The 14363-nt window shown below is 33.4% G+C and overlaps 1 protein-coding gene across 6 annotated transcripts in view; it reads right to left on the bottom strand.

The window, feature by feature from the left end:
- Positions 1 to 14363, bottom strand: part of LOC140055214 (syntaxin-binding protein 5-like) — a 37109-nt gene that overhangs the window by 7571 nt on the left and 15175 nt on the right. The window contains exons 6-20 of one of the 6 annotated variants that reach the window (XM_072100475.1): positions 13812 to 13875; positions 13271 to 13478; positions 12841 to 12922; positions 12358 to 12515; positions 11159 to 11234; positions 10653 to 10806; positions 10475 to 10542; positions 10017 to 10057; positions 9415 to 9620; positions 8570 to 8940; positions 8071 to 8299; positions 7455 to 7704; positions 3319 to 3435; positions 1287 to 1325; positions 307 to 429 (exon numbers count right to left, since the gene is read on the bottom strand). In XM_072100475.1, the coding sequence (XP_071956576.1) occupies positions 307 to 429; positions 1287 to 1325; positions 3319 to 3435; positions 7455 to 7704; positions 8071 to 8299; positions 8570 to 8940; positions 9415 to 9620; positions 10017 to 10057; positions 10475 to 10542; positions 10653 to 10806; positions 11159 to 11234; positions 12358 to 12515; positions 12841 to 12922; positions 13271 to 13478; positions 13812 to 13875 (2186 nt within the window). The remainder of the gene's footprint in view (positions 1 to 306; positions 430 to 1286; positions 1326 to 3318; positions 3436 to 7454; positions 7705 to 8070; positions 8300 to 8569; positions 8941 to 9414; positions 9621 to 10016; positions 10058 to 10474; positions 10543 to 10652; positions 10807 to 11158; positions 11235 to 12357; positions 12516 to 12840; positions 12923 to 13270; positions 13479 to 13811; positions 13876 to 14363) is intronic. The other 5 variants (XM_072100476.1, XM_072100477.1, XM_072100479.1 and 2 more) reach the window with 5 other exon arrangements.

The following is a 14363-nucleotide window of genomic DNA, read 5'->3' as shown; positions in this document are numbered from 1 at the left end:
AATGTTAACTATGTACAGTATACTCTATCTGGGCAACAGCAAAATATGACTTTTGTTATTCAAATGAAAACTAATTAAAGGGACAGGTCCAAGACTCATAAAAAGGTTTAGTAGTGTTAAAACATATATTTCCAATTGTTCATTTTTGGGAATGTGTCCCTTTATACAGGTGTCCCATGAATAGGGTTTGGCTGTAGTGAATAGAACATATATTTTCCCCTACTTGTTCGGGTTTTTTGGAGATGTGTTCCCTTAATAGGGCTGGTCAGTGGTTGTCCCGAATGACAAGTTATACTGAATACATACCACTTGGAGAAACAAAGACTGGCTGTGAGATTCGTTGATCACCAGGTGGCGGTAGACTTAGCACAATAACCAAAGTAGATCCAAGAGTAGTACCGACCCAAAGACAGGGACTTGTTATCGGATCTAATAAAATAAAGTTTGAAATTGTAACATTACCGACTTTCTACGGGAAAAATAACCATTGTAAAAAATAATGTTAAAAATTAGATACAGTTGGCTGAATAGACACACTGTTATAATCATCTTATCACGTAAAACGTAGTAATACTTGAAAATTGTTTTATATCAATTCATTTAAACCGTTTAAAATATTTATTTTACTGATATCTATCCAAAGTGTTTTGTTAAAGTAACATATTGTATTGAAAAATATAGAATAAGAATAATTGGCACAATAAACAAGAAGCATTAAAATATTAATAGTAAAATATATTTCCATTAAAATATATTGTTATAATGTTTAGTTAGCTTCATTCTTCTGATTTAAATTTAAATAATTTTATTTCAAACAAATAATCTTGAAAACATCCATAAACATAATAAAAAATAAAAAGTAAACTAAAAGTATATAAAAAAAAGTGAAAACAATGAATTGTGTGAATAATTTAAAGAGCTCAGTGAAGTAAATATAAAAAAAATAATATTTGTAAAAGAAAGCTTAACTCCTGCACGAGATGCACAAGACGCAGTAAATTAGTGCATTCATGCACAGATTGTCCAGCCACAAAGAAAAAAAACTGAAAATAAGATGTATACAGAATATTATCTATAACAACGCATGTTCAGAGACTAAGTATACAATATGAGATAAAACTGTAATGTGGTGCTGAATATGTAAGGAAAAAAGTAGTTAATAAAATGCAGATTTTAGGCTTTGTAAGGATAAATATAACCATATACCATCAACACTATTCATTGACAGAAAAGATACAAAAGTGTGGAAACCTTTAGTGAGACCGTTTGATACGGTTGTTACTTACTTTTTTCCGTTTCTGGTATAACCTGTCCAGTTACAGGGTCTATGCAATGGAGGGGTGAAAATTCTTATAGGTAAGGTACGTAGGACAAAACAAAATATAAAAAAAAACGTCTAACATTCCTGACATACACAGCGTGAGTTTACATCTCACACCATCTAATTTCAATATTGTAGTTTTTAGTTGATTTTTATATTTTCACACCTTAGGTCGCTTTGCTATAAAATAATAATACACCTACCTACAAAAGAAATATACAACTACCTACAAATATACAGGTTTTAGTAGTCAATTTTTTCTTTGTCTATCCCTCTAATATCTTAACAACATAATTGCGATACCTTATCTTACTTAATTTCTAAAATGCCTAATCTTGACAGAAGTTTTAGTGTCTTTTCTTACACCTTAAAGCTGCTATATAGTACACAGTACAGTACACACAATTACACAGTACACACAATTCAGGAAGGAATGCTTGTGAAATACTAACATACTAACTCGATAAAAAGATGAGATCTAATGTTTAGTAAGCCACTGTGTGGCATCTATCATACCTACATTGGTCCATACTCGATAAAAAGATGAGATCTAATGTTTAGTAAGCCACTGTGTGGCATCTATCATACCTACATTGGTCCATACTCGATAAAAAGATGAGATCTAATGTTTAGTAAGCCACTGTGTGGCATCTATCATACCTACATTGGTCCATACTTGATACAAAGATGACACCTAATGTTTAGTAAGCCACTGTGTGGCATCTATCATACCTACATTGGTCCATACTTGATACAAAGATGACACCTAATGTTTAGTAAGCCACTGTGTGGCATCTATCATACCTACATTGGTCCATACTTGATACAAAGATGACACCTAATGTTTAGTAAGCCACTGTGTGGCATCTATCATACCTACATTGGTCCATACTCGATAAAAAGATGAGATCTAATGTTTAGTAAGCCACTGTGTGGCATCTATCATACCGACATTGGTCCATACTTGATACAAAGATGACACCTAATGTTTAGTAAGCCACTGTGTGGCATCTATCATACCTACATTGGTCCATACTTGATACAAAGATGACACCTAATGTTTAGTAAGCCACTGTGTGGCATCTATCATACCTACATTGGTCCATACTTGATACAAAGATGACACCTAATGTTTAGTAAGCCACTGTGTGGCATCTATCATACCTACATTGGTCCATACTCGATAAAAAGATGAGATCTAATGTTTAGTAAGCCACTGTGTGGCATCTATCATACCGACATTGGTCCATACTTGATACAAAGATGACACCTAATGTTTAGTAAGCCACTGTGTGGCATCTATCATACCTACATTGGTCCATACTTGATACAAAGATGACACCTAATGTTTAGTAAGCCACTGTGTGGCATCTATCATACCTACATTGGTCCATACTTGATACAAAGATGACACCTAATGTTTAGTAAGCCACTGTGTGGCATCTATCATACCTACATTGGTCCATACTTGATACAAAGATGACACCTAATGTTTAGTAAGCCACTGTGTGGCATCTATCATACCTACATTGGTCCATACTTGATACAAAGATGACACCTAATGTTTAGTAAGCCACTGTGTGGCATCTATCATACCTACATTGGTCCATACTTGATACAAAGATGACACCTAATGTTTAGTAAGCCACTGTGTGGCATCTATCATACCTACATTGGTCCATACTAGATACAAAGATGACACCTAATGTTTAGTAAGCCACTGTGTGGCATCTATCATACCTACATTGGTCCATACTAGATACAAAGATGACACCTAATGTTTAGTAAGCCACTGTGTGGCATCTATCATACCTACATTGGTCCATTCTATTTTCATTGTTATTCTTTTCGACAATTTTTTAAAACACTATGACAACTTTCAAGTAGTAACAAACACTCAAAAACCGCTAATACTTCATGTAAGAGGTGATGTTAATAATGATGTTAGTTATTATGGCAATATTTTAATATAGATTATTAATAGTTTTTGTACTTGCCTGTTTTTCTTGCATAGGACTCCACAAAATACAGACTCTGTACACCCTCCTTAGACTCTCTGTCCAGACTTGACATGCTAGAACTGCGAGACTGAGTAAACGAACTCTCACTTCGATCTAAAAGAAGAGAAGAAAATGAGAGAAAAGCATTAGTAAAGAAGTATACAAAAAGTACAAATCAAACATTCCTCACAAAAAAATATTTACTATTACTAATACCCTTTTCACATCTGCATAAATTGTTACAACTTGTAACAACTTGTAACCAGGTTTGATCTCTAGACTTATTACTTGTTTTCATACACGCATATGTAGCAACAACTCAGGACATCTCGGAACAAGACAGGCCTCTCATCAGTCTGTTTTTGTGTCGAGTTCTCTCGGGAGATTTTCCACAAGATTGTATTCACACTATGCAAACCTGGTTACAAGTTGTTACATTTTGCAAATGTGAAAGGGGTATAAATACTATCGTATATAACACAGTATAATCTCATGCTTGGGTATAATCCCACTTTCTAATTTAGGCAACTTCAGATACAATAATTTGATATACTCGATTGTTAATGCAATCCGGGTGTAATGCTACACCCTGATTTTGGCCAAATTTTATACCATGGGACTATACTGGTCATATACAGTACTAATACTATAATATATGAAATGACCATCAAAGAATTTGGATAAGCTTGTTTAAATATTATACAAGTCACTCACAATATAGGTTATTAATGGTTACCCAAATTCTTTGATGGCATTCAAAAAATTGTCATTAACACCATGAAGGGATGAACTTATTCATTGTATGAATTACTATACATAAGTTATGATACTTTTTGTATGCATGCATTTCTTGATGGTGTCAATGACTTGGAAATGTTATGTTTCATGAAAGTTACATTAAAAAGCATTTTAGTTATTAATAAGCACCTAAAATGACATTAGAATAAGCTGTTAAAATCCATAATAAAACCCACACAATGTAAAGTAAGACAATTTACAGCCTAAGAAGATTTAAAGCAGGTTGTCATTAAATTCAGTATGTACTTCTAGTCCCTAGCCATTTCTACACTATGATCTACATACTATTTGATATAAACTGAACAAACCTTTCCTATATTGAATTATAAGATATATATAAGATATTCTATATTGTTTGAAGGTTTGCATGCTGAAATCAATATGTTAATATATACAGTTTGCGGTACACCACACATATTTAGTTCTGAAGGACTATCAAGTATAGTGATTGAAAGGAAACAAAATACATGTGGTGTACTGGAAAACTTTATATCAACATAAAAGATTCAACTTAAAAAACTATTGTAATAGGACCATTTAATGTTTTGTATCAAAATAACCATTTATATATTCTTATAAAATACTTATTGTCTATATATGGATATACAGTAGGTGCATTAAAGAGTGCATATTATCCTTGTTGACACCACAGATTAACCATACACATTCAAGTCCACATGCAGAACATGGCATTCATTTTAGAAATACCTATATTTCTTGCGTTTAACTAATTTATCATAAAATAACAAGTATTCAATCCATGCATGTCGATATCACTCTTTAAACTTAGTTCCCACTGGAGACAACGCAGACACAATGCAGACACAATGTAAGCAAGTTGACCAATGACAAGCAACCCTTTGAATAATCGCGTGTGATTGGTCAAATCACTTATGTTGCGTTACGTCCTTGTGTTGCGTCTCTAGTGGGAACCAAGTATTAGGACTATTAAATAAGGAAAATTGGTATATACAAAACAAGAAGCGTATAATATTGTATGTACTGTATAGAATAACACATCAAAGGTTACTCCATGTCAATGCTATAACAGCAATAAGTAAGTATATAAAGCAAGTTATAAATAGATATAAAATGTTGATATCAAAAAATAGATATGCAGAAAGCTTGAAAACATTGAGAGAAATTGGACCACAGTCCTTAGATATTAAAGAGTAGACTTGCAGCTGTTATATCAGCTAGTGTACATCTTTCAGATTACAATGTTGTTGTTAAAGAGATGAATTTGTTAATAGATGTGTGATGAATAAAAGAGGCAGAATCTACAACCTGTCTCTATTGTTAGCCTACAAGCAGTAAAAATAAAGTTCCAACTGTAGATAACGCCTTATATAGCAGTTTCATACTATTATTATAAATTATCACAAACTGTAATATACCCATATTAGTAAAATGACCATAAATGGAAAGACAGTAACCAAATATGGGTACAACATTTGCAATAAAATGTAATAGTGCAAATAGTACATCCAATATTAGTGGATAATAACAGAGGAAGAAGCGACGACGAAGACGGAGACAGAGTGGACAAATAAGGAGAATTCCAAGTGTTTTACCAGTCATAATGCCAACATAGCAAATTGTGGAGAAAGCCAAAACAGTGATAAGGAATATACAGACACAGGTGAAAGGACTCCAATTAATATAGTGCATGGAATAATCAAAGTTCCCTCCAGTTATGCAAATTATCTTCATTCATCAATATTGACGGTGAAGAAGAGAAAGTAACCATGTTAAGCATAGGTGCCATCTTGCTGCCACTGAGATGAAGATTTACTGTATCATTATTTGTGATAAGAAGTATTGTCTGTCATATAGTTTACCCTGCTCAACCCTTAAGCTCTGTCTACACTAACAAACTAGTGTGATGTGCCCAAATGTGGTAGTGATATGACATCACCATATCCATATATGGGCACATTACATTTTGTTGTCAAGTTTGATAGTGTAGACAGAGCTTTACAACAATTTATTGAAATAAGGTGATTAAATCAACCTTAGAAATTATTATTATTATATTAATGATTGAACAGTTTAAATTAGTCATAATTCAGACAATACATCTTGAAATGGTACTGAAATGACTGCATGGTAAAAGCAAAATATAAATCTGCGAAAATATTTTTATCTTCCAAAAAGCAAATTAAAAGATTAAGCGATAAAAAAGGAAAGCAGCTTGAAAAAAAAATGTAATTTATAGTTTTACCGATGTTTGAATTATTATTTTAATGCTTTAGAGATTAACCTTTTCTATATGTATTGATTCAAAATTAAAAAGTTATAGAATCATATAATTTATAAAAAAAAAAATGAAATATGGAAGATATATAAATTCAATTGAAAAGTACAAAATAAAAATGAATGCATGCTAAAATGAATACTATAAAAATGATTTATAAAGCGCAGTAATGTAAAATGCCACATGCTATAGAATGAGATTAATATATAATAGTAATGAGAATGATTTGTGTATGTTGAATGCGTTAGTATTATTATAATAGAATAAGATGTTATTAGTGCTACACTGTACAATGCAAGCTATTGCATATTATAATTCTAAAATTATTATTAAGAAATTACATTATCATCATATTTAAGTTTGAGTACGAATAAGCATTATTATGTTATATTGCTGTTAGTTCTAAGCTGTTATAAGTAAACACGTAAATTCAGTATTATATTATACTTATATAAATCAATTTACAATCAGATTATAAGGTATTACAAAAGGCATAATTATTACGTTGAAAAAAATTATATATATATTTCAAAATCATTATTTGAATCAACATATTAAGCGTACAAATTAAATTCTTTTCACCAAAAGTGTTTAATATGTGTTTTATAGTTTTTATTTGAAATGTTTGTATTTATGAGACATTTTTATTATTCCAATACAACTAAATTTATTCACAATTTCATTATTACGTAGCATTCAAATATTTAAATTAATAATCCAATATAAATGCCAACAAAAGATTGATTCAAGGTCAGGTCATTCAAGGTCAGGTCAATTAATATAAATATGCATGCAAGAATTTTTGCAAAATGCAAGATGTATTTAAGATAGTAATAAATTGACTGATAGATGTGCTTTGCTGTTTTTTTTCCTGTTTTATTTCTTGTATATATTTTTTTAAATGATGTTTTTCTTTCTCTTTTGATCAAGACATGGCACATGCGTTTGAAATGAAACGTTTTCTTTGGCGAAAAAAAAAAATAAAAAATTTGAATGAAAAATGTTTTGGTTTTCTTTTTCAAAAAATGAAATGAAAATGAAAAATGAAGATAATATTGGACAAACTGGAGGGTGAGACCTTGACTTCCAAATAAGGAAAATGTACTGCGTGACTGACTTAAGAGGCCGCTAAATATTCCTCCAACTCCGCTAGCATCCGCACTGTCCTTATCTCTATCCCCATTAGCTCCTGTGTCGCATGGATTCGATTGTGTTTTGGTCACTCTTCGGGATGAAGTTTGAGACTTACTCCTAGTTAGTTTACCATCAGTCACAGATTTCATCTTCTTTGAGTTGTTACCAGTTGGACTGACACAAATTCCATTTGGCTAAAACAAAGCAAAAAACCAAATGATGTTTACTAGTAATTAGATCTATTAAATTGTATCTTAACGAATACTCTGTCTACACTATCAAACTAGTTTGACAAAAAAAAATGGGATGTGCCCAAAAATGGTAGTGATGTGCCCAAATATAGTAGTGATATGACATCATCATTTCCATTTATCGGCATATCACATTTTTTGTCACATAAAGTTTCATAGTGTAGACAGAGCTTAAATTTTTTTAATTATGCAAGATCACCCTATACCCAGTATATTCAGTTACAAAAGAAAATCTACAGTGTGTTCAGGTGGCCATTAAATGTATAATTCAATGCAGGTCTTGACCAAACTTGACCATAGTTAACTGACCTGTTCAGCTGCAGCTACTGCACCTGTAGCTTGTCTTGACCGTTCTGAATCCGTCAGTTGTTCAACAATATCTCCAAGACTTTGTGGAACTTTGGGTTTCTTAGGTGACCTCGGAGTGCGCTGATACGGGTCAGCAGAGCCGTAAAGATTTGGCGTACCCATGTGAAGCAAGCAGGTCTTCTGTATGTAATCCACTATTACAAGACCATTCACAGTACCAAACGCAATTCTGAACGAGTATACAGTTCAAATAATTCTACTATACTACAACTATAAATTGTTGCAACTCTTCCAAAAAATATGATTGAAGCTGATGAATGCAATTCTGAACGATTATACAACGTATAGTTTTAAAAAATAGTTTTTAATTTTTAAACTTTATTTAATTATCACACTACAATGACTATACCACCATATCAATATTAAAAAGCATAGTAATATTTAAGAAATGTAAATAGTTATGAATATTCATAAATGTACATAAGAAAACTCCACTTACAAACCGTAGAATGAGTTAATTTGAAGGCATGTTACAAGCGGCGGTGGTTCTCCTTCGGTCCAAAGTAACTGACAGCAAAGGTCTGGTTGATATCCCATTGTATATTTCTGAAGGCCTGATTTTACTTTCAGATTCGGAACACCATCTCGCATACCTTCACCAGAGCTGGTACTTGGTTTGTGAGCACCGGTGCTGGGGTTTGGACTTGGTGGGGCTGCTGGTGGTGGTACGTTGTTTGAAATACCCGCTGTGCTCTCAGCGCTGAGGGTACTTGTGTTACGCTTGAGTGAGTTTGGAGTTGGCATCGGTGGTAGTTCCGTCTCAGGTGTATCTGGATCCTCTACTTCGTACACAATTGATATTTCCAAACTCTGGCCAGAAATTTATTAATCAAAATAAATAATTATAAAATCCTATCAAAATACACTAGATCTATCTGTTTTTTCTTTTTAAATTCTTCAATCCAAGTGAAAGAGATAACAACCTCCACTAATGAGTTGACTGGGAAACCCATGCTTTCTAAACCAAGTTTCATATGGGACTTTAGTAAATGCCACTGTAATGGTCTTCAGAAAAACTAGGATTTGAACTCTGGGATGGAAAGCAAGCATGTCAACTATCAAGACACTGTGCCACTACATCAATTTAATGTAAAAACAGCCAACCTGACTGTAAGAAAGATATATTACACAAACCAAGAGTGGCGTAGTACGAGTGCTGCTTACCAGTGGATAAACAGATAAATTTGTTTTTTTTTGTTATTTGCCAGAGCAGGAAAGAGAAAGAAAGACCAGCATACGAGAAAGACAAAGACCAGCATACGAGAAAGACAAAGACATACTCACCGTAATCTCACAAGATGCCTCCAGCTTACTGAACCTATAGAGCAGCAAGTGTCCACTGGCACCAGCTACTAACAGAATACGACTGTCAGGACACATGGTAATCTTCTGTACAGCATACGGTTCTTCATCACCATCCAGACTCTTATGCTGTTTGCCTCTTTCAAAAACCTTGGCTGTTTTTAATTTGTAGAGTACTTGTAATGTCACTGTAAAAACAAATTGTTTTTGATTGAAATTCTATGACAAATATAACAGTTTAATTCTAAAGCTCTGTCTACACTATCAAACTTTATGTGACACAAAAATATGATGTGCCATATATTACACATTTTTTATTATTTTTATAATTGTATTTTGAAGTTTGTTGTAGGGGTTGCGGACACTCACTTGTTATGGCGCATTGTTGCTGTTGCAACCCCTTGCCTGATTGTGTTCGAATAAATAAATGAAATGAAAATATGGATGTGATGATGTCATATCACTACCATATTTTGGCACATCACTCTTATGATTGTCAAACTAGTTTGATAGTTTAGAGATTTAGTCACTGTAAAGATAACGTGTTTGGTTCACTTTTAAACTATAACAATTTCAATGCCTACCTTGGGATGCATCCCAGAATTTCAATGATCCATCTGCATGGCTTTGATACAAAAACAAACAAAATATTGATTAAAATTAATTATATATTCAATACAATGGTGATGGGGTGGACAGGCACAACCTTCCTTAATATTACATTTTATTAATATATTTTATCTTTTGAAGTTCATCTGCTGGGTATACTAACCAAAGTTGAGCTCTGTCTACACAATCAAACTAGTTTAACAAAAAAAGTGTGATGCCCAAATATGGTAGTAATATAACATCATCATGTCCATATATGGGCACATCACATTTTGTTGTCACATAAAGTTTGATAATGTAGACAGAGCTTTAGTCAAGAAATGAAAATTCAATGTTACAGTTACAGTAAATTGCTGAAAGGAGTTATATCATCATTTATGGAACATATTTATTATGTATAATTGTCATTTTAACATATTACATGAATGTTTACCCAGTAATAATGATCTCTTGGTCACTACTTCCACCAGTGCCCCATTGTCCACCTTTTATTGGCCAATTCTGTAATAACAAATAGCATTTAGTATAAGACTACTTCATTAGTACCACACTTGATTCATTTTCTCTTGCTACAGATTACAGTTCAACTATTAAACTGATTGTAGACTTACCTTTTTACTATAAGATGTCTTTTTTCTGCTACTGTTGGATCCGGCAGAGTAGAGGACAGGTATCAGATCAGCGGGACAATCAGCAAAGTATTGTACACATGTCACGGGCGATTCATGTAAATCCATTGGGTATGGGTTCTCAAAACATGGATATCTACACAATAAACAGAACCAACTATACCAGTCTGGAAAAACTTCCAAAATTAGACTTATTTTATTTTACTATTAAAAACACATTTGAAATACCATAATTTTTGGAAAACAGACATATTAGGTCACACAAAGGTGTTTTAACACTTAAAAGTGCTAAGAGAGTTTAATTTATTGGTATTTTTCCTAATTCTTATCACTTTAAAACAAAAGATAAGTGAGAAGAGTACTTACCCTGGTGACATGAGGTCAATTACTACTAAGTCATTGTTCAACAACACTAGTATGTACTTACCCTGGTGACATGAGGTCAATCACTACTAAGTCATTGTTCAACAACACTAGTATGTACTTACCCTGGTGACATGAGGTCAATCACTACTAAGTCATTGTTCAACAACACTAGTATGGCATGAGGGTCTTGGTTCTCTGCTAAACAACAACAAACATTTATAAATCAACCTTTTTTCATTTTAAAGGAAAGGAACACCCTAATATCTTACCTAACTATTATAAAAGTAACCCTACCAACTTAATATTCAGCACAATTTATGTTTAAATCGGATTTGTAGTTTTCTAGTAAACAGGATTTTAAAGCTGTTTTCAAGACATTTGAAAATCGCCATCTTGTGCTCATGGCAGCCTGTTTGTGACGTCAGATACGGCCGACGAAAATTTTAAGATTCGCGGTTGCATTCAGCGCTTCTATTGGCTAAGCGAATCCGCTAATATGATTGGCTAATAACGCGACATGCGGTCATGCAGGACGGCGATGACACGGTATGAGCATGCGCTGGCTTGGTAAACAAACCTTCGATCGATCTTTTCTTCTGCAAGCCAATTCGTAAATCTTTCAGCTATTGTTAATCTATTGTTACTTTTATTGCCTAGCTGTTTCAAACGGGATTTGGTAGGGGAATTAACTGGCAAACCTTCGAAACGGAGGCTGTTGGTTGACGATGCAGTGTCTACTTTATTTTCGTTCAACACGAGTTCTAGGCCTAGTAAGGCATACAGTACAGATACACTGGCCGAATATACACCATTCTTCGACGGCTTGTTATGCTCGAGAATGTTCTTCTTTTCTTCTTTTTTCCTCATCAGCACGACGCAAAACTAACTCTCTTTCTGTATATTCTGGTTCCAAATTTTTTGAATTATAAAAACTCCAAGCCATATTCCGAAAATATTAGGTATGTTAGGCTATTTAATTGATTTTATTTATGGTTATATCCCGCACTTCCATATTGAAATACTGTACTAAGACGATGGGCGCTTGGATTTGCTTGAATGCGTCCACCTAATCTGACGTCACATAATTGCTCTTAACCTGTCAAAATGGCGCTGTTCAATTTCCGATATTTTGTCGTTTAAAAGTCTATTTTTTAACTAAATTGCTTACTATTGTACCTTGAACCATTGTAATCATGTTTTTATTACATTTATCTATAAGCACAGTGGCACATTTAGCCCAGGGTGTTCCTTTCCTTTAATATGATTTCTTGCTAATTATTCTTTAAACAAACAAGTAAGATGCAACTAAGTATGTACTTACCACTTGGCCATGGTGTTTCACACAGGCTTACAAAGTCAATGACCGGATACTCCATCTCAAGGACTGTGGTATTCTTGCCCTGAATGATGGTCACACAAGGGGTTCCTGTTCCCCCCTTTTCTTGGCATAAACCTCCGGAGAATATCACATAAGGCTCACTGAAATTAAGGCACAATATAATTTAATATATTGCTATAATTCATCCAAGTTGTTTAATTGGATTTAATTCAGAGTGTCACTGTTATGTTTAAAGGTCTGTCTACACTATCAAGCTAGTTTGACAAAAAAAGTGTGATGTGCCTAAATAGGGTAGTGATATGGCATCATCCTGTCGGTCTTTGAATTGACGCTTTATAAATTTTGATAATAATGATAATATATATGTACATCACATGAAGTTTGATAGTGTAGACAGAGCTTAAGGTAACATATCTGGTAATTGTGCAATTGACTACAAAGCAATGAAAAAAGAGAATGCTTTACCCTAATTTAGCAGATTTCCATTCCACCTTCATAATTGGTGCACATGGGTCCACTGGTTTACCACCTTTCACTGCTACTTTCCCTGGTTAAAAAAAAAGTTTGTAAACATTTTATTTATTCAAACCCGTTAGTGATTCTTTAGTATTAATTCTTTTTTATTTTAAATTATTACTTACTTTGTTTACCCAGGTTAAAATGGTATTCCCTAACGATGCAAGTTCCCTGTTGGTTCTATCATGATCTATTCGGCAATTACGGTATCTTAATGTAACTAGTTTTTAGTTGGCCTCCTATCACAAGCCCCTTGTGGTTTCCTCAAGGCATGAAGTATGCTCAAGGTCCCTTTCATCTTTTAAAAAATTTGTTTTACTCCTTTTTTGTGTTTTGTTTGTTTATGAGATAAATAAAGAGAAATTGAACTGCTGCTTACCATGTGGATAAGTGACGCTGATTGGCTTAGAAGGAGACTTGATATCCCAACAGCTTAATGAGCCATCTGTATGGCTGCACATAAACTGACGTCCCTCAAAGTGCCAGCTTATTGAGCGTATCGGCTGAGCTCCATTAAAACGATTCTCAGCTGCTTTGGTACGGAGGTCCCAGATTACAGCAGTACCAGATTCAAAGCCAATCAACAACTATAAAATCATTTAAAAGCATAAAAAAAAAAAATCAATAATTGATTCAATCAATGGCTGCCAACTCTTTCACGAAAAGTCTTTCATTTAAAGCGAAACAAAAGAATATCAAAGACATTTTTAAGCTTTGTCTACACTATCGAACTAGTTTGACAAAAAAAAATGTGGCATGCCCAAATATGGTAGGGATATGCTTAAATATGGTAGTGATATGACATCATCCTGTCCCTATATAGGCACATTACATTTTTTGTCATATAAAGTTTGATAGTGTGGACAGAGCTTTAAGATATAACGTCAATTTAAGCAGGTTACAAGCAAGAATAAGCATACCTTGTTTTGATCAGTAGGGCAATCACTTAAGTGAATAACTGGACCTGGCAATGTCTTACGGGATCTGTAATAAAGAAAGATATACTTCACACAAACAGCTTGATGTGACATTTTAGATACTCATAAATATTAAGTTCATGTCCTGAGAATATAATGAAGGTTGTCTATAAAATGGCTATATTTCAGTAGAAATAAGAAAAATCAAATATACTTGTAGATTTTAAGTATATCAGTGGCAGATTGAGGATTTTGAAATAGGGTGGGCCCAGGGCCTAAAAATGGTGTAATGAGGATGAGTTTAACTTAATGTCCTATCTTTTGCATTAAAATTGGGCTGGGCACCCCCTTGGATCCATCCCTGTATGTAGTATTATCAGCACTATCTGTTCAAATTCAAACTAACTAGATGGGGTCTTGTAAGGGTCAGTGTTACAATAACTATTAAGCATAAACATTAACATTATTTTGTGTTAGACCATAATGATGTGTAAATAGCAAGCTTAAATACATAATCCTATGTTAAAAACCAAAACTGTTTTTACATTCAATCTG

The sequence above is a fragment of the Antedon mediterranea genome, chromosome 7 (assembly GCF_964355755.1).
Source record: "Antedon mediterranea chromosome 7, ecAntMedi1.1, whole genome shotgun sequence".
NCBI classification, from domain to species: Eukaryota; Metazoa; Echinodermata; class Crinoidea; order Comatulida; family Antedonidae; genus Antedon; species Antedon mediterranea.
This window is presented reverse-complemented; position numbering and strand designations above follow the sequence as displayed.